Raw genomic sequence first — 20161 nt, 5'->3', positions numbered from 1 at the left:
GGGGTGAAGAGTTTGGGATGAAGGGGTGTGTTCCAAAGAAAAAGCTAAAGGCCTTTGGGCTCATATTTCACTGGCCGCAGATCTGAAAGGAAAAGCCATATCTGAAAGCAAGTGTGGTAGGCTCAATTTTAGTCAGTCAGTCTCAAGGTGTGAATGCAAGGGCAAGGCCCTCACAACTGGCCCAGAGGTCCCAACATTCACCAGAGACTGGGCAATTTATATCAAGGGGAAATCCTAAGTGTTGGGTTTACTGCATAAAAAACACGAGTGGCTGAGTTATGTTCCACCACAGGAAAATTTCCTGCAGTTGTTCTGGACCAATAAGGCTGCCAAAGGTACCCCAGGCAGGCAGTCTGAAGGCTCAATTTACAAAGACCCCAAGAGATTGACATAATTAGGACTGAAGTTGCTCTGGGTTTACCAGTGATTTATGCAGTGTAAAAGCAAGTGGCAAAAGGCCAGGCTTTGTCACTTCCACCTGTGGGCTGGGACGCTTGCTTCCTCCAGCAAGCACTGAGAGACGCGTTCTAGAGTAGATCCCTGGCAATATGCTCCATGTTTCCCAGTGAGTCTTCTATGGTGAATACTTAAATCAGATCAGGAAGTGAGGAAAAGAAAACAAATGGAATCAGGAATTAGAGCCACAAAATCCCTCTGACTCTGTAAGAAACTCCTATCTCAGGCAGAGTATGGTTCATCAAACCATCCTCAGAGTGTGAACGTGCAACAATTAACTCCTTGTGGCTGCCTTAACAAGAGAGCTCCCTGTCCTGATTCTGCTATCACCTAATCCTGGCTTCTCCTCTCACTGCTACCCCGCAGTGCAGCAGTAGCACTTACCTACACAAAGAGTAATACATAAAACCACTGAATACTGACTCAGCAGCTGGAAACAGAAACAGCCCCATGCTCTCCATGGAGCACTAGCAAGTAGTCTGCCCATCTCTGCCCAAGAGCTTTGCCTGGGCTTACATCCTACAATCAGAGTGAAAGGGCCTTGTTGGATTCCCTGGGGATCATTCCCCCACTACTTAGAGCAAGTTAGAATTCCTCTTTTATGCTCAATGAACACTGTCATGTTGGTGTTAGAGAACATTTTTCTTAGACATTGTGTATTCAGCTCTCAAAATCAATGGGAACTCTGGATGCTCAATACAGATGGGCCTGTATCTTGCTGAGAATAACCAGAGGGTAAAAAAGCAAGTTAACAGTGGTGACACTGAAGGGGAAGAAGAACGAGACTGTGCTCAAAGAGTTTGCAGGAAGAGACAGATTTGAGCTGGAGACTGCTCCATACAAGCCTGCAGAGATACCAAGTGGTATCATTCCTAGTCAGAAGAGGATGGGGAATACTCCCTAAACACAGATATTTTGGGGAACATTTAGTAACCTGCTTACTGGAAGTAGATTGCTCTTGCTGGGGCATGGTTGTGGGTGTTCAAGATCACAGTCTGCCCCGTCACAAAGATATCAGATGTGAGTGAGAGGCATATCCCTAGCATAAATCTCCTGGCAATAACTCAAGGTACAACAAATGACAGTATTTACTGGAAGCTTTAGTGTATGCAATTTCATCTTCTTTTGGGGAAGAAAGATTTGACAAAGTCGGCTGTGTATTCCAGTTGTTTGTCTTGCCTGATCTGCTGGAGCACTTGACTAACATACATTACATTCAAAGCATTAACACAAAGGTCTTGTTGCTTACCTGTTGGATTGGGATAGTTGATTGCTGGAAAAAGAAATAGAAAAACAAGTCAAAACAAAAGCACAAATCATAATCAAAGTCTGAAAATAAAACAAACACATCAAGAAAGGTCACAAACGCACGAGCCTCCTGGCAGCATCCCTGGGAGAAAGCAATGCTTGGTGCCTGTTTTGGTGATGGAAAAGGATGCAGACACTCTGACCCAAGCAACAAGAGACCTTAAGAAAACCCCACCTAAGGGGTGATCCTGGGGTCACAGGGAAACTCTGCTGGCAACCCAAGTAGTTGGATTCTGGATCACCAAGTGGGATAGCATTCACTTAGATACCAAAGCTTTGTATCTAAGAGAGACAAAGCAGTTTGATGCACTGTGGATGCTGGGGACACTGGACACGCTGACAATCCATGGGACAAGCAAACCTAACAGGAGAAGGATCTGAACTTTCTGCTGAAATAGAGGGTCCAAACTCCTGTTGGAGAGTAAAGGAATCATATAGTTATGGGAATAGAGAGAGCTGTGAGCTGTTGGATAATGGGAAGAGAAGTATGGTCAATGTATCCCAATGAGATAATCTGGGATTCAATGTATGGGACAGAGCTACAGCTTTAGGAGTGACTAGTTAGGACAGGAATCATGTGTTCAGCTCTGGAAATAACAAGTCTCCTGAAATTCTCTTACTTTTATAAGTGTGTGACTAATACACAGTGTCCAGTGGCTATCTTGTATTATAAGCCACTGTACCACAGGGAGCTGCAGCATGGCCTGACTAGGGTTTTGGGGATCTCCTGCCCACAGGGTGCAGAGTGTGAGTCAGAGCTGCTGAGTGAAGGATGAGTGGAGACTGACCTTCAGAGATCTCCAGTGCTCTGCATTGATGGCAGCATCCAAAATACAGTGGAATGTGATAGCGCTGTGCCATCAGAACTTCTCAGAGCAAAGGGACCCACCCGAGGGCCACAGAAGACCACCTCTCTGCATGCCCCCATCCCCAGGCCCGAGGCTCAGACCTGCTCTGGTAGGCAGGAGCGAGGAGGAGAGGAGACACCTACGTTCCATGTACCGGATGACGCGGGCAGCCATATCCCCAGCCCCAAAGCTGGTGATGGGCGTCAGGCGAACTTCATAGCTCTGAGGCACTTTCAGGTTGGGTAGGATGTGCTCCAGCAACAGGCCTTTCTCCATTTTCTTCACAGGAATGAAGGTTTGGATGGTGTTTCTCTGAGACAGCTGCACAGAAAAAGAACCCACAGTGTTATGAAAATCCAGAAACTGAAAACCTGAGCAATCATATCCATCATCTAACACCCTATTCCTCCTCCTCTTTCTGTGTAGCACACCCAGTTGCTCCATGAGATCTTCATGCAGTATTGGTTTGAAAATTGCCACTCCTGGTACAGAACAGTGATTAGGAGCCTGAGTTCCCCCTGAAGGGAAGCCTTCATCCCTCTAAGGGAGGGACAATTTGAACTACAGGTCCTGAAGCAACTTTGTGTCAGAAGCAATGGTTTCAGGAGGGAGAAAATGAACCCACTTCACCCGTTAGTGGACCCAGGTCCTGTGCAGCAAACACAGCATGGCATTGCACCAAGATACCCTTCAGTTCACAATCTGCTGCAGAATTAATTAACTTGCTGCCTGGGCCATGTGACACTTCATTTGGTGTCTCACTACTACAAGGAGTCTCCTACCATACTTCCTCAGAAACCTTCCATAGGGTCCGTCACTGGACTCCCTCCACAGACCAGAGCAAGGGGTTTATTTCAAGTTGATGGTTCTCTGGGGTCACTCACAGGCTCCCTCTTCCTCTGGTTCCCATTGGAAGGGGCTGAATTATGTTAGCTGAACCATACCAGCTAAACACTATTCAGTTTGCTAAGGCAGCAGGGAAGTTTCAAGAAAACGGGGAAAATATCGTTATCAAAATCACCACCACTAAAAATGATGAATTACATGTCAGTGAAACTTCTCTGCCATGGTCATGCTTGCTTGGCTGGGAAAGAACAAGAACGAGGATTGCATTGTGAAGATACAATTTCCTGCCTGTCGCTGTGCAGTGCCTGGATCCTTGTGGCAAGACACATTACTGGGAATGCTGGTGCTGGTAAAAAGACCATTGGCAGGACTTTGATAATCCAGTGTTAGCTAAGCTTTCTCTTTGCCTCTGATATATCCTCTAGGCTGAAGTTTCCATTGCAAAGGCAGTTCTCCTACCAGGCAGTCTCAGTGCTCATCATTAACTCTGAAGTTGCAGGATTACTGGAACCAGGATACATGGAGGAAGTTTTACAGCAAATCTGCCAGTGGGGCAAGAAGATGGCATGAGGGCACAGCAGAAGCGAAGGCCACTATCCAAGGAGGACAGGGGGCAATGCTGATGTGGTGCTTAGTGAAAACAAGTTCATGCAATCTCTCCTCTGCCTGTCTCCAGCTCTCATGTACATAACTATGAGTTCAAACCCAGAAGCAATGGCTGCCACTGTAGAGCTTTCTGTGCCAAAGCCCCATTCATTTCCAACAGAGTCAGAACCCACTGACCCACCCCCTTGATCTGCCCACAGTTTGGACACTGGTCCTAAGGGAAGGGGCAGGGACAGGTCCCTGGAAACCTGTGGTTGCATGTGGTTCTCACAGTGAAAAACAATTCTGCACCTGCCTTATAGACTGCACCTAAAGGAGACCTTTGCAGCTGCACACATCAGGGAGTAAGTTGCTCGAGGAACTACTTGCTGCACTCTCCTCCTTCTCCTCTGGCAAGATGGAGCAGAGAGCTGGGAGCTGTTCTGGCACCTTCCCCCAGCTTGATGCTGCCCTAGGGAGCAGTCCCAGTGGGCAGGACCAGGGCAGTGGTCCCCAGAGGCACCAGGATGCTGCCAGGATCTGTTCACATCAACAATGCCTTACCTGCACATGCCAGCTGGGCTCTGACCCAGCTGGTGTTCCTATTGCTCAGCCTTCCCATCTGCCAGCCCTCCACACCATCGCTCTGGCCAAGCAGTGGCAGAGCTGGCTCCTAGGGGCAGGGATTTAAGCTGGGCTCATTAGCACCAGACCCCCAATTATCTGGGAGAAGAGGAGCAGTCAGAAGCCAGAAGCAGAAGGCTGGAGTGGTACAGCTCCTAGCATGGGACTTTCTGGGGAGCAGAGTGTGACTGGGAGGGCTGGCAGCAGCTCCTCCCCACAGGCTGCCATTTGCCGGGGTGTTGGGAAGGCAGCCAGCAAATAGGAGGAGGTCAGGAGCCATTTCCCTTGTCTAGACATAACCTTTAGAAGAGAAACAAAATGGAGAGTCAGAGAGAAGCTTGAGGGTGAGATTCAGACAGTGCAAATTCCACCTCAGCTGGGAGTTAGGTGGAATTTGGGTATCTAAAGCTTCTGGGAGCAAGGTCAAATCACATACTCTCCCACATCATCAAATCCAGGACAAAATGAGAAATCAGCCTCTAGTGTGGACTGCAAAGCTCTGGATTCCCTAGTTGAGTCTATCCTCAGGGACTTGTGTAACCAAATAAATAACTGGCTGCCACCCAGGTTTGGCTGCAAAACAAAAATAGTTAAAGGCACATATGCTTCCTATGGGTTGCAATTTCCCTTCTTTCTAGAAGAGACCTGGATCACTAGGTAATGGGAAAGGCACAGCCAAGGCTCAGTATTTATCTGTCTCCTCCTGGTGCTCAGAGGTAAAGGTTTAAGAGGTCTTTTCTCTCTACCAAATATTTTGTAGCTATACCTTCTCCCAGGGTATGTCCTGTCTCTATCCAATATGCAACTTGGACTGACACAGAAACTGGCTGCCAGCAAGACTGCCCTCTGCACATCTTTACTACAGTCTCTACAGTCCTGCCATCACAACAGAACTGGCCCTGGATGTCTTTGGAAAGACTGGCTTCTCTGTGAAAAGCAGCATGGGCCCTGAGCTAGCTGCAGCTGTCAGTAGAAAGAGCCAGGTGCGTTGCCAGCACAGTTTAAAGGGCATGAAATTAGTGCAAGGGAGGAAAGGGGGCAGCTCCAGCCAGCTGCTTGCTGTGTGCATGTGGAGCAGGTGCTGGCTTACAGTCAGTAGCACAGGTCCAGCAGACAGAGACATAAAGGCCAAAGTCTGCTTCTGCATCTCCCTCCTTAAACATGCTCTGTGTCCCTGATTGCCAGCAGCAGGTCTGTGTAGAGCTGCATGCATCAGTCCAGCAGGAACCTATTTTGCAATCCACTTCAATTGCCAGCTGTTTCCCTTTCTCCTGCTCCGTGGGTTCTCATGCTATCCTGGTGTCTTCTTTCTTCCACCCCCTTCTCTGCACCTCTCCTCTGGATCACGTTGACCCTGTGTTCCAGTTTAATATTGCTGCAGTGCAGTTAATAAAGCAGAGGCCAGCACGGAGGACAGGGAAACACTGGCCACCTTATTAGAGATGCTGAAACCTCAGTGGAGGAGCTCATGCTACAAGCTCATTCATCACCAGGCTCAGCAAGCTGGCTCAGGGGCCAGAACAAGAGCACTGCACAAAGCACACACTCGCCTCTCCCTTTATCTCCTTCCATTCCCAATAATCTGAGGGAGGGGATGGGAAAGGAAAAAAACCAAACAAACCCACAACTCCTACCAGCTGGCTGTGAATATTACACAGGCTGCAGAGGTGAGAATGTTCTTGTAGAAGGGGTGCTCTAGAAACACCTTACAAAGGGTAAAGTCAGCCCCATGTGGTTTGTTTGTATTCACGTGCAGTGTATACAACTTGTCCCTTTCCCTGTCCCTGTCCCTTTCCCTGTCCCTGTCTCTGTCCTTTTCCCTGTCACTGTAAGCAGTATTAGCAACCAGGGGAGAACTCACTCACATGCACTCAGCCACCAAACCTCTGGGAGCTGCAAACCAGGGCTGCCCTTCCTCATTCCTCACCATCACCTACCCTGCTGGGGGGCACTGTTTGCCCTTTCCCCTGTCATGTCATTTGAGCCAGCATGTGATGCTGGCAGAGTTCTTGTCCCACTGTAGCCAGCTGAGCTGGCCCATGGACCAGGAACACACACCAAGAGTCTCAGAGACAAAAGCAGGATGCCACAGTACCCCTGCCCCTGCTCCCATTCCCAGCTGAGGCACTGCCATAGCAGAGGGCCTGAGGTATGACACTGACACACCTACCTTTTCTGTTTATATAGGCTATTAAAAGAAAAAAACAGGATTATGTTTTCAGACTGAATGAAGTTTATGCCAGATATGTACCAGCTAGAAGCCTTAATAAAGCTGAAGGATATTAATAAACACATCTGCCAAGAGTTACTGGGTTGTGGGTCTGCTCTACACCACCACCACAACAACCTACCTGTGCTGAGACTGGTGGTCTCACAACTGCATATTAATGCTTGTTTGAAAGGAGAAATTAGAAAGAAAATCTGTTTCATCACCAAGCCCCAAGGTATTTATAACAAACATCTAGAAAAATGAACATTAAAATCATGTAGACCCCCAACAAGCTGATTGGAGCAAAGGAACTGTTTTGCAGGCATCCAGCTTCCCAGCATTGCAATTCACTCCTAATGCTCTCTCTTTACTTGTCCTGTTTCTTCAGCAACTTCTCAGCTCAGGACAGAAGCACTAGCTCTGCTTTCCAATATCTCCATTCAAATCCTTTCCACACATGCTCGCTCTTACACTCTTTTTTTCTCAGCCTCATTCAAATTCCCGTGGCTGCTCCTTCCTGCAGCACAAAAGAGACAGGGATGGCTGCCTGCATTCCCAATCCAACCTCACTAACTGCAGATATGGGCTGTGGGGACAGCTCCCAGCTCCATCTGCAGCCTCTCCAGCCTCTCTGAAGGCAGAGGAGGCAGCAGATAAAGGCAGGCTACTGTGGCACAGCAGCCTTGCACGCAGGCTCCATCCCTCTGGCAGGCTCTTCCTTTCTCCCTGTGCAGCTCTGCACACCAGATAAATGCTGTCTCTGTGTGCAGGTGGGGTGTCCTAAGCTCCCCCAATCTCCCTCTCCTTTCTCATCTGTGAGTGTCAGGACACTCTGGAGAGCAGACATCCACCAGACTAGGAGGTGTGGAGAACCTGGTGGTGCAAAAAACACAGGTATCTCACAAAGGTCTGAAAAGAAGCATGGGGCAATAATCTTCAACTGCCTGTGCAGCTGGTGGGTTCTACTTTTCAAGCAATCAGCAATCAAGGTGGTCTTCAAAGCTCAGTGCCAAGCTGCCCAGTTTCTCTGCACCCATGGATATCCCTGTTTAGCAAGGGGCCAGGAGAAAGTGAGAGCAGCAGAAGGGCACTTCTCTTCTGACAGGCAATTCACTGATGGGTGTGACAGAGCCTCCCATTTGTACCATTTCAGCCTGCTTGCAGACTCTTGGCTTCCTTACATAGCTTTGTCCCAGAGCACTGCAGGCATCATCTCTTATCAGATTTCCCCAGTGGCTTTGGCTGCAATGACCTCACCCCAACAAAGTCCAGCTAAGATACAGCTGCTCCCTTCCTAAGGGAGCATTGCTCACAAAAACCAGAAACAATCATACCACTGCCCTCACCATGATGGGACAGCCAGGACAGATACTCCCAAGGTACTGGAAGGGGCTGAGCTTGTTCATGGCACTGGTAACAGCTCCTGGGATGAATATGGGGCTCTGCAATGCCAAACCTCCTGCTACTTCATCAGACATTCTCTGTCCTCAATTCCTGTCCCAACTGTGCCTCCAAAGCTACAGCATATGTGGCAGAGTGGCAACCTTAAAGAGTTTAGAAGCCACGGACTTCTTAAAGTTAAAAAAAACCGGAAATATGATTACAGAATTTGTGTGCTGGAGTTTATAGTACCAAAGATTGAAAGAAAATGATCCAGTTCTCCATTGCTGGAAAATGAGAGATTAGCATGTAAGTTCCATGGGTAGAAGGAATTTCTTGGGAAAGAGGAATGAAAAATGTTCAGAAACAGGGTCAGAAGGGAGGTGGGGATAGGAAATTTTAGGGAACTCTCTTGAACATGAGGTTCCAATATGTTTCACACAGCTGGAAAAATATGCCATAAATCTGGCCCTTTCTTTCCCCTTCTTCCTATTCACTCTGACACACAGCAGTGGATTGAGATTGTGATCCTTGATGTCACCTTGGCACCACAGGGCAGAGCAGAGGAAGATGTCTTTGACATTCCTTTTGAACACTATGAATTGGATGCTTGATCTCTGTATTTTGGCAGAGGGATAAAATCCCTTTGCCCCAGAGTTCAGAGAAGGGCAAAACATGGCTACAATCTAGGACACAGCAGGGGACATAGACTCCTGCCTGGCAGGGTCCAGCCCCCTGTCACCAGAGGGGCTGCCTCTGCTTATTAATTTTATGTATCTTATCTTAAAAGTGGTTTGTTCCTTTTAGGCCTGCTCCTCCCCCTGGACATCTGTTCCGGAGCCTGACCGCCCTAATGTTCTCATTTCCAGACTGAATTTATTCTCATGCAGCTTGCACCCACTTATCTTGTGCCAGTAGTGTCCTTTAGCTTCAGTGGCTCTTTTCCCTCACTGCTGCTTGACCCCCTGATGTTTTACAGACAGGAATCTACCACCTCTCAGCCTTTGCTTTGCTGGGCTGAGCAGGCTGAGCACTCTGTGACTGCTCTTGTAACACAGACTCTCACTTCCCAGGATTGACTCTACAATGTTTTTCTGCATGCTTCCACTTGCTGGAGTTCAGTGGCCCATCCTGCATGTAGGATGTAGTGGCATTTCTCCACCTTGCCGAGAAGTACCTCTAGCTTCATCTGGGAGTACGTCTGCCCTTTCTCACACCTGCATCTGATCAGCAGCCCCTTGAAGTCAACTCAGTTGAGCAATGCACTCATTTTCCAAAGATGAGCTCCCAGCCACAGCACCTTCTGCATCTGTGACCCTGCCTTTGTACCACTGCATTTCATCCCACCAGAACCACTCAAATAGTTTTCCATCCTTCAGATCTTTCTTCCAATCCTCCCTAATCCTTCACCAAGGTGGCACTGTCTCCCAGCCTTGTGTCAGCTCCACAAAATTTCAAGAGCACAATCCTAATAGGGGATTCTGAGCTCTGGCTGGTATCCGCTGCAGGGAAGATGCCTGCCTACTCTGGAAAAACTGTTTGGGTAAGCTTTGGGAGTTAAGAAATTTGGTTTGGATATGAAGATAGTCATTGTCATACTTCTTTATAATCTCTCATCAAACTTTCTCTGCCTGTCACATTGAATTAAAATATTTTCTTTGGTTAGTACTTAATCACCATCTTGGATGGAAATGATGCCAAGCATTAACCTCATCAATTAAAGGGTTAAGGTAAGTTTAAAGCTGGATTTATTTAATTTTCGTTGCTTGATAACCATAACTCCTAAGGGATTTCCAGAACAAATAATCATATTGCAAGCACAAAGCTGGCATTTCCCAGACAAGCACATCAGTGAACTCAAATTCATGCCTATGTTTTTCATCAGCCAAGCACACAGGTTCACATCCTGGGATTAAGCAAGGATGGATGCCCAAACCAAACCCATTATTCAGTCTAAATGAGGAGTCCTGGAAGCTTTTTGTACTGAATTGTCTTTTATCAGGGGACCCAGTTTCTCAGCTGAAACATTCCCAGCTCCAGAGAGAGAAGCAACTGCAACCTTCAGTGGCTTCTGAGGACAGCTGGAGCCATCAAGGCTGGGAGTCAGTCTCTCTCTCTTCCTCTTGCACAGGCAATCAGCTGCCCATCCTCATTAGGTGCCAAGAGCAGCAGTTTATGGCTTCCTAGAGAAGCCAAATTGGTGCTGTCATGAATTACTGTAAGTGCTTGTTCCACACTCTTCAATAATGTCTTTCATTAGGATCTGATCAGAAAGCAATATGTATTTTATTAGCGTATGTTCCCTGGTCTAAGGAAGAACAGACCTAGCCTTCACTCTGTCAGAGAGGCAGTCAAGCACAAGCCTTAACTGAGCCTCTCTTCTACTGCCTCACAGCCTTATTTTCAACCCTGAGGCACATGCAGTCCTTCTCTTTCAGACTGGAAACTCTCGACTCTTACTCCAAGTTCCTACCTGTGCTGACTCTTGACTGTGCATGGCAGAGCCTGAGATCACCTCTCTGTCTATTGCATGGGCATGAGCTGGATAAGAGACAATATCTCTCAAGTTCCTCCACATCTCCCTCTTGCACAGAGCAATGGTTTCAGACTCTTTTGAGCCTCACATCTGAAAATCAGCACTGTTCAGTGCCTTACTGATCCAACTTTATACCCATCCCTCCATCAGTAAGCACAGCCTCCTCCTCCACCAATTTCCTTGCACTGGACACATCTGCTTGCAGCCAGACCCATGCATGTGTCTGTGCTCTGTGCTGTCAGCACTTCTGGCTCCAAGAAAAACAAAAGCAATTTGGCTCTGCACAGCCCAAGTCTGCCCAGCTGTAGTTAGGCTGAGCTCTGAGCCACTTTGCCAATAAAATGGGTGTAACCTGCAAGCAGGACATGCTCCACCAACAGGAGCTTCATTTCTTCAGCTCTCTACAGACCCTGGCAGAGCTCTCTGTTGGGGCACCTTCACCCTTGAAAACAACTAATAAAGGATGGGGCTGATGCTTCCTGGAGCAGAAATAGCCTTTTTGTGTGACTCTGAACTTTCCAGTCTGGTACCTGTAATGAAGGTTTGTAGGTAAGTATCATTCCAGGGCCTCTAGGCTGTCTATAAAGAAGAGGCACAGGCAGCACAGGATATGCAGGGAGACCCATAAAGCCCTTCACATTGCTCCATGTTGCCTGCTTCATTTCTTTATGATACACAGCCAAAACATCCATCTAGTGCCTACTCCTTCCATTTGAGACTAGCTATGGGAGAGACTACATCTTTCTTCCAAACCCTTCCCCTTCACATACTTTTATCTCTTATCTCCAATGTATTCTAGGAAGTGAGAACCAGGGGAAAAAGAAACAAAAACAAGAACAAAACCAAAAAAAGGAAACAGAAGCAAAAGAGAGAAGAGGTGGAATATAGGAAGGGGAGCAGGAAAAGGCACAAAGTTCCACAAAGAAAAGACAGTGAAGCAGCAGGAGGAGCATGGACTGACTACCAAAAATAACAGATGAGCAGAATAAAGAAGAGGAAGCCACATCACAGCCTATCAACAGGGACTTTCAGAAAGACTCAATACTAGCATGTACCCCTTGAAGCCACCGAAGGAGTGTGGGTAAGAGATGCACAAAAAGGACTGACTTTGATACTGGGCAAGAATTTTTCATGCTGTACTCAGCTCTGTAAAACACAAACCAAGAGCCTGCTGGATACAAACAAGCACAGTGGTGTGGAAACAACATCTGTATCCTGCAAAGATGTTATGAGGAGTCTATTGGTTTGGGGAATCTGATTATCTCTTCTCTCACATTTTTCTTACTCAAAACGAACACTGAGCAGTGGTGTTAGGAGCTAGAAAGACAGGAGATTTTCTTTCTAGATGTGTTTTAAGATCGTATGAGCCTTTCCAGCAAGATTATTTTAATTGCTCTTCTCAGTTGCTGTAACTGTTCTGGACACAGCTAAACTGGCACATGTGCTTGAAATATTCCCTTGTACTAGGCAAGCTAAACAAAATCCTGCTTTCCCTCTTGCCCAGTTAAGTACTTGAATGGCATTAGGAGCAGTCCTTCACAAAGCTAATGTTAAGACAAAATCTCTCTGCGAGGCACCTGATGAATGGCCAGACACCTTGTAACACTGTCAGCTACCCTGTTTTGGGCAAGTTACCTTACGCTTTGGCTGTGGCTGAGGCAGAGGTAATTTTCCCAATAGGAGCCCTAACAATGCTGGGCTTAGTGTGGGCTGCTAGAAGGAACTTGATAGCACACCAGTGTTTTGGCTACTGCTAAGCAGAGTTCCCACAGCACCAGTGCTGTCTCTCCAACACTCTCCCCTCACCAGTAGGCTGGGGGTGGGCAAGATCTTGGGAGGGGACATCATATCCAGGACTCCTGATTCAAATTGACCAAAGGGATATGAAAATATGACTGTGACGTTTGTCTTCCAGAGCAACTGCTGCATGTACTGAAGACCTGCTTCCCACAAAGTGGCTGGACATTGCTTGCTGATGGGAAGCAGAGAATCAATTGTTTTCCTTTGCTTCTGCACATGGCCTTAGATGCTGGTTATTAAACTGACTTTATCTTGACCCACGTGGTTTTTTCAATGTTATTTTCTCTCCCCCTGTCCTCCTGAGGAGGGGAGAATGATAGAAGAGTTTGGTGGGCAACTGACATCCAGCCAAGGTCAACCAACTACACTTTGGATAATCACAGAAGAGAAATGATACCTTAAGACTGAAGCACAACTAATCTGCCACTGCTCATATTACTAATTTTCCCAACTAACTGATTACAAATGACCTGTGGACTAGGGAAAACCAGCTCAGGAAAACCATACATCATACTGAAGAGCAATTTGTGAATGCAAAAAGACAGAATTAATCAAACTAATTCAGTAGTTAAGCATCATTTGCTAAGCTCTCATGGGCAAAGGGAAGAAATCCCAACTGTGGTGTTGGAAACTGTTAAGACTATTGAAGGGGGAAACCTTATCCCATGGCTACCAGTCATTTCCACTGAAATCACACCTGACCCGTCAGTGCTGGTCAGGCCTGTGCCAAGCTTTCCTGGCCACCCTTGCAGAAAACACTCTGATCGTCTGGCTGACAGAGCCAACAGCAGCCATGGCCAGGCATTTCCTCCTGCAGTGAGTGATGGCCAGGGGAAAACTCCCTTCCTTTGTGCTGGTGGAGGCTCTGCTGTTGTTGACTTAGCCAACAGAGAGTACAAACATGAAACATAGAAAAAGATCCTTGTTTCCACACCCACCAAACATTCAGCTATCCTGGGATCTTCCCTTATAACAGAGGTGGAAAAGACCTTTTTCTAGCAGCACCTTCTGTGACAGATTGCTAGGGATGAAAAGAGAGATGGCTCAATGTGCTATCAGCTGCAGTGACTGATGGTGTGTCCCATTTCCAGGCAGCAGAGAGCACAGCTGTGGTAAGATCCTGCTGTCTTCACTCCCACACACCCGTGGCAAAGTCACTGCTTCACTTCCAGGTCCCGCACAACAATCTTATTAACCTTCAAGCACTGCTTGTCCACCATTTGTTATTGATCAGCCAGCTCTCCTTCCACGGGCATGTAGCTGACACGCAGTCCCAAACCCCTCTCCCTCTCTGCAGCCTAGAAAGGCAGTGCCTCCTCTCCCCCCTCTTGCTTTCCCTGGCTTTGCATCATGATGGCTGTTCAAACCATCCACTAAGCACACCTCCCACTGGCACTGGCTTATTTCTGCATCCTTTTCCACCTCTTCCTAAGGGATGAATCCTGCCCAGCATCACGTAGGCCACTAGCACAACTGAATGTAATTGTCTTGAGAGCACAGATATAATCTGGCTATTCTCACTGCCTGAACAAAAGTTGAAATAAAAAAGAAGAGCATCAGTAGGGAGATAGGATAGTTAGAGCTGAAAAAAGACCATTTCCACTACAGAGGATGGTTCTGCAGGTAGATGGAATTGTGTTGATTTGACATCCCATATGACAGCAGCCTGTGATCAAACATCAAACTGGCAGACAAGGTAGGCAAAAGAAGAAGAGAGGACTAGAGAAGCTTTCTGACAGATGTGACTTACAAGTCTTCCTGTAACAGCAGGTCTGCTTTGAGATTCAGTGCTGGGCAAACACTGTGGTGTCAAGTCACTGGAGTCCCCAGTCCCAACACCAGTGAGAGAGGACCAGCAGAGCCTGCATCAAGTGCAGTGACGAGGCCACCATGTGCTGCTTCAGAAAAAGGCATACTCCCTTCCTGGTTGCAGCCAGTTGTGACTGTGATGCTCTGGGTAAAGTGACTCACACATCCCTGTTCCATGTGCCCTGTCTGTGTCCCATCCTGGACATCAAACTGGCCTGTCCAATTAAGCACCCTGTCAGCTGGAGGATTTTTTGGTGGATGTGGCATGAGATTCCCTTTTTCCAGGTAACACCAGGCCAATGCACCACATAGCACCTTTATCCAGAGCAGGATGGATACCACCCTAGCTCACAAGCTGCAACTCTTCTTTAAGCTTTTCATTTTCTGGTATGAAAACTAGGATAGCCCTGACTGCTTTTTAGCTAAGTCTTAAACCAGAGATCACCTCCTTAGCTCTTGCAGCATCCCTGAGCTGAAAACCTCACTGCAATACTACTGTGGGAATGCACAGAATGGAGTCAGTGGGGTCACAATCCACCAGAGAGCCTTGGAATGAGGGCTATGGACCCAACCTAGTCTGCAGTGGTTGCCTTGGCAATGGCAGCACTGTGCTGTGGAGCCAGCAAAATGTCAGAGCCTTTGAAAAGCAAGTTTGGCCACTCTGAACTCTGCCTTGTGCAGAGCTGCCTCCTCACCAAGCCTTTGGTGTCCTGTCCTCCTCCCCACCTCGCTCCGAGGTGCAGCCCCCAGGCACCCCCAAGGCGCCAGCTGCTCATTTCCCCGATCTTTGCCTGAAGCCAAGGTTGCATGTGCAGAAGAAAAGGAATTTTGTTCACCTCCCAGGATATGCGGCTGGGCTGCTGCAAGAATCACCACTGCTCGAGTACATCACCTTTCTGCAGTCACAGCCCGCTCTAATCTGGGACCCAAAGGCATTCTCAAGCAAACATTCACGGGGAAGTGCGGGCGGCTGCGCTGCTCGTTCATCCTCCCTTTCGTGGGGTACCAGCCCTGCTCAGTGCAGAGGGAGAGACCTCCCTGCCCTGCGAGGGGGCCAGCTCCGGAAGCCAATGAAGCCAAATACAGACACTGCCCAAGTGGGCTCAGAGGAGAGAAAAAGAACAACTCTGAGGCAGAAATGAAGTGATACAGATCCATAGTCCGTGGATCTCAGCATAAAACCTCTCCTGCTGTGCTGGGATGGCCATCAGCGGAGTTAACCTTCCACTCTAATCACAGTCATTAAATTCCTGCTAATGCCCCTGTCCTGTGTCTGTCCCAAAGCTCTGTTGTCTGTCACCTCCCCACACGGTATGCAGGCTCCCCACTGCCACAGCTCTCATTAATGCTGCTCTGGCTGGCTGATGAGGAAAATGGCAGCTGGCTCCCAAGCCCAGATGAGTTTTGTAGACAGCAGGGAATGTTTACCCAACATGGAGGGGATGAAAGTACAAACAAAGAGAGACCATACAATTACTCAGGCATTGCACAGGGCCTCATTAGACGGTCTCCCTGACAGGAATTAATCTGAAGTGACAACCCAGGGAGTTAATTTAGCAAATGGGTCTGGGGCCTGGCCCAGTGCAAATTTCAGGGGTCTGTCTGGCACGTAGATGCAGCCTGCTCTGAGGAGGGAAAGCCGGGAATATATAAAGCTGGCCCAGTTCTGGCCTGAGCCTGTGTATGAGAAGGTACAGAGGAGACAGCAGCCTCAGGTCGCCTTGAGGGGAACAATGAAGATTAAACTTTCCTACTGCACCAAGAGCTTCTCCTTCCTCTTTCTCTTGCAGCCTCAGGTCACAGATGGGTTCTGGCTCATTAAGTGCACAGTTTTCCTGCCACTATCCCCCAAAAACGTAACCACCAGCCCAACTTAGATCTTTCCTCCATGATGCAACCTGCTTGCAGTATTAGATGGCTTTTCATTTCTCTTTAATGTTAGAGCAGAGCCCTGGGACGGATATAAAATACACAGAGAGAAACAAGCAACTTAAAAGGCTTTTTATTTTTTAAGCAAAGATCTGGTTTGGGGAGGCTGCTTTGAATCCCCAAGCAATGAAAATAATTTTCATTTAGAATGCAGTACTTGAGAGCCTTTTCTACACTGCAAGAATATATGGAGGAAAAAAAGTTGACCAAACGAAGTGCCCAAAAGCCTTGTGGCATCTGCCCACAACCAAACCACCCAAGGCTGTGACCTCACTAAGGTCACTGGCTAAGGTGAAGTTAGGTGTTGGCATTTGGATCAGTTGCCTTGCAGCAAGAAAGGAAAAACCTCCCAGGCTGTCAGGACAGACGGCTGTGAGGCTCCTGCTGTTCTTCAGTGGGCACGTTTTGCCCTCTGAATTGTTGCTCAGCAATGCTCCTGCCGAAGCCCACCTGAACGATACCCTCCAGGAAATTGCAGCCTCTTTGCCGGGATATGGAGTAGAGGCTTCACAAGAAGCTTGCTCCAAGTTGCTATCATATGCACTTTCCTGGGTCAGTGGCTCCAAGCTGTCAAGCTGCTTATATGGTTTTAATCAAAAGTTAATTCTTATTCTGCTGGAACCGGTGTGTCTGTTGTGCTGCTCAGCCTGCTCTGCAGCGCTGGGAACAATCAGTTCTGGTGGAAGTGCATCTGCCCATCTTGCTGGGAGCCCCCACACATTGCTTAGGAAACCAAATTCCCCCAGACTGCTTGCAATCCCCCCAGTAATGCCCTAGGAAGCTTCTGAACAGGAAGAATTGGAGGAGGCATGGCGCCAGCCAATTAATAAGCAGCACTCTGACTCTCACCCAGCCCCATTTTCGGCAGCTGCAGCAAGCAAATTTAATTCAAGCGCTCCCAGGTGCCTTGCAAAGCATCCTGCTACTTGGGGATCTTCACATTACATATGCCAAGAGCTCCTGGAGCAAACCAGGGAGTGTGAAATGAAAACCAGCAAACTAAATTGCAACCAGTGGGCATCCCAGCAGGTTGCCTTTTGGATTCCAGCTCAGCAAGAGTTAATTCTCCTCTTTTCATCCCCTCTTCCCCCTGACAGCCCTTCACTAACCCAAGACTGCAGGCTGCCACACTCATTCATCCTGAAGAGCCCCTGCCATGACCACTGGGGCTGCAGAGCTCCCGGGACTGGGGGAGAAGGTGGGCTGGATGGCTGGGTAAGCCTTCCCCAGCTTGATGCCTGCAATGAATCAGTTGTGTCTGGCCACGTGTAAGGCCTCTTTCACCTAAGGAGAATATTCCACTCCAATCCGAGCTCTCTGGGAGGATTTTTGTGCCACCACAGCTAGTGCCTGGAAAGCCAGCATATCCAGTGAGGAGTGTGCACAGGCAAACAGCAGCTCCACACTCAGGCAGACAAATCCCTGTTCTTAAGAGCTCTCCAGTCAGGAACACTTTTAGGCTTTTGAGCTTTTCAGTTATATTCACTAAGGCCGCTATATTTTGCAGTCCAACAATGGAACAGAAGGATGCACAGCTTAGTCCAGGGGCCCTAGCAGAGAGAAGAGAGTGTGATAAAGCAGCAGAATCTGCAGGACACGGGAGAGGGTGATGGAGCAAGGGAAGGAGTGAAAGGTCAGAAGGTGGCACAAGGCTGCTTGCAGCCCAAGTGAGACATCACAGTGAAAACATTGGGAAGGCAGCACATGAACAGAGGGAAGCACCAGGCTGGATGTGAGAGGGGATGTAATCCTCTGGAACAAGGAAATGAAAAGGGCTCCATAAGACCTCAGTATGGCTCATGGAAGTGGAGACCTCACCATGAAATGCAATTGTTTTCATTGGAGAAAAGCCAGGAGGAGGCAATACCATGAAAACCTTTTCCAATGTGTCTTAGTTTCAGCCAGGGTAGGGTTCATTTTTTACAGCAGTATCACAACAAAGTGTTCCCTTCTCATGCTTGACAGAAGTGGGAGCAAAGCTTCCCTCTTCTCCTCCTCTCTCTGCCTTTCTTTATTCAGTCCCAGGCCACCATGATGACACCTGTAGCCATTTCTAAGAGCTTTCCCACAGAAATGACTGGGCTACAGCAGGGCCTCAGTATCACGCTCCTTTAAAACACAGCACTCAATAGTCACAGCTACATCGTGATGCTGCAAAACAGTAACAGCAGTAACCAATGGGGTATGAACCAAACTGGGTGTGTGTGTTTAAATTTGCATGGCACTCATCTCCCTCCATGTTGTAACTTACAGCAGAAAAGTGATTTTCCCTTTTCTTGATCCCTTTTAGTAGGAGCTCAATAAAGGATAGAACCAAGATTACTATTAGACACTGTGCAAAAAGGAAAAAAACTCAACTTACTGGAGAAGGATAAAACCCACAAATTTGTTCATTGAGTTGCAGTGCTGATAATAGCAAAATTTGGCTCAGAGGGAAGATCTACTATGACAAACTGCCTTCATTATTAGAGGCTCCCCCGGGTCCTGTATTATTATTAAGTACTGACAACGTGCTCCATACGGTGTGAGTAACAAACAAAGGCTGTCCCACCCCAGAGAGCTCACAATCAAATGGAGACATAAAACTGGAGCCTACTGTGCAGAACTAGAGGAAAGAGACACTTGAATCTTCTTAATTATTTTGTTTTCTACCTACAGTAAACAAAATTTTCCTTGCAAAATGCATTTGCTTCTCAGCTACCAGTGAATGGCACGAGCCACCAATTTTACATGTCCTTATTTTTCAAAAATGTTGAATGTAGGCGCTTTTTGGGGCATGGATGAAAGCACCTGGCAATCCTGCTAAGATAATGTGCTCTTTAAAAACATCAAACTCTTCTCCCTAACCTTCTCCAACCAGTGATGTCTTCAGATTTCACTCAGTTCTCCACCCCAGCCCCCAACCCCCACTATGATTTTCCTTCAAACTCAGAAACCTTGAAACCCACTTCTCTTCCCCAGCAGAGTTCATACAGTTCAAGTAGCCTAGTTAGTGTGACAGGATGAAAGCCCTTCTGCAACACAAACAGCCATTGACTTTTTCCTGCAGTTCCTGCCTGGAGAGCCCTTCAGCTTATTCCCTTTTTTCCATATGAGTGAGGAGGATGGAATTCCACTCGTTTGAATCTTTGGCGTACAAAATCTACACCACCGACTAATGACTATGAAGCATTGCTCCCACTAAAACCCCGTTCAAAACACTGAGCATGAACAGCCCAGTGGAGCTGCAGGGCTTTGAAAGACCTCGACTGTACCCAACCCCAGAGGTAAAACTGAACACCACGCTGTGCACTTGGCCTGTCTCTTCCATTCAGTGAGGAAGGTGCAAGACCATCAGGATCTGCCAATTTCATCACTTTCAGCTCTTAATCAGCAAGGAAACATTGGTGTAATTGCCTCCTGAAAGGCGATATGCTGGAGCTCCAGGAGAGCAGACCTTACCTGCCGGACTTCCAGGCGGTACTTGAGGATGGGATCCACAGCATCCGGCTCCTTCTGGGTCCACTGCAAGACGTAAGAGTAATTCTTGGATTGCTTCTGGCTCAAGGTGGGGTTGGGAGTGTCATAGTAAAACTCTGGGCTATAAGCTTTCGCTGGAGGGAAAAAAAAGAAAAAAGAGGGAGGCAAGTAAAAGAGTTGGATCAAGGGGAACAAAAATTACAAAGAGATGTGGTGAGAGTGGAAGAGCTCCACTCACCCAGCTTATCGACCTGCCTCTAACACAATGGACACCTTTACTTTGCACAAATGTGCCACTGTTTTCTGTGAATCACTGCTGCTTTCACAGCCTAAACTGATGGGAGGATTAGCAGCCCTGCAACACCAGTGGTA

General features: G+C 47.7%; 1 protein-coding gene across 7 annotated transcripts in view; it reads right to left on the bottom strand.

Annotated features, from left to right (window-relative positions):
• MDGA1 (MAM domain containing glycosylphosphatidylinositol anchor 1) overlaps positions 1 to 20161 on the bottom strand; it is a 174549-nt gene that overhangs the window by 58566 nt on the left and 95822 nt on the right. For all 7 annotated transcript variants that reach the window (XR_010359290.1, XM_064414574.1, XM_064414576.1 and 4 more), the window contains 3 exons: positions 19772 to 19923; positions 2756 to 2933; positions 1706 to 1729 (listed from right to left, as the gene is read on the bottom strand). Coding sequence is in view for 6 of the 7 variants with exons in the window: in XM_064414574.1 (XP_064270644.1) it covers positions 1706 to 1729; positions 2756 to 2933; positions 19772 to 19923 (354 nt within the window). In the remaining variant the exon portion in view is untranslated. The remainder of the gene's footprint in view (positions 1 to 1705; positions 1730 to 2755; positions 2934 to 19771; positions 19924 to 20161) is intronic.

The sequence above is a fragment of the Passer domesticus genome, chromosome 3, assembly GCF_036417665.1.
Source record: "Passer domesticus isolate bPasDom1 chromosome 3, bPasDom1.hap1, whole genome shotgun sequence".
NCBI lineage: Eukaryota > Metazoa > Chordata > Aves > Passeriformes > Passeridae > Passer > Passer domesticus.
This window is presented reverse-complemented; position numbering and strand designations above follow the sequence as displayed.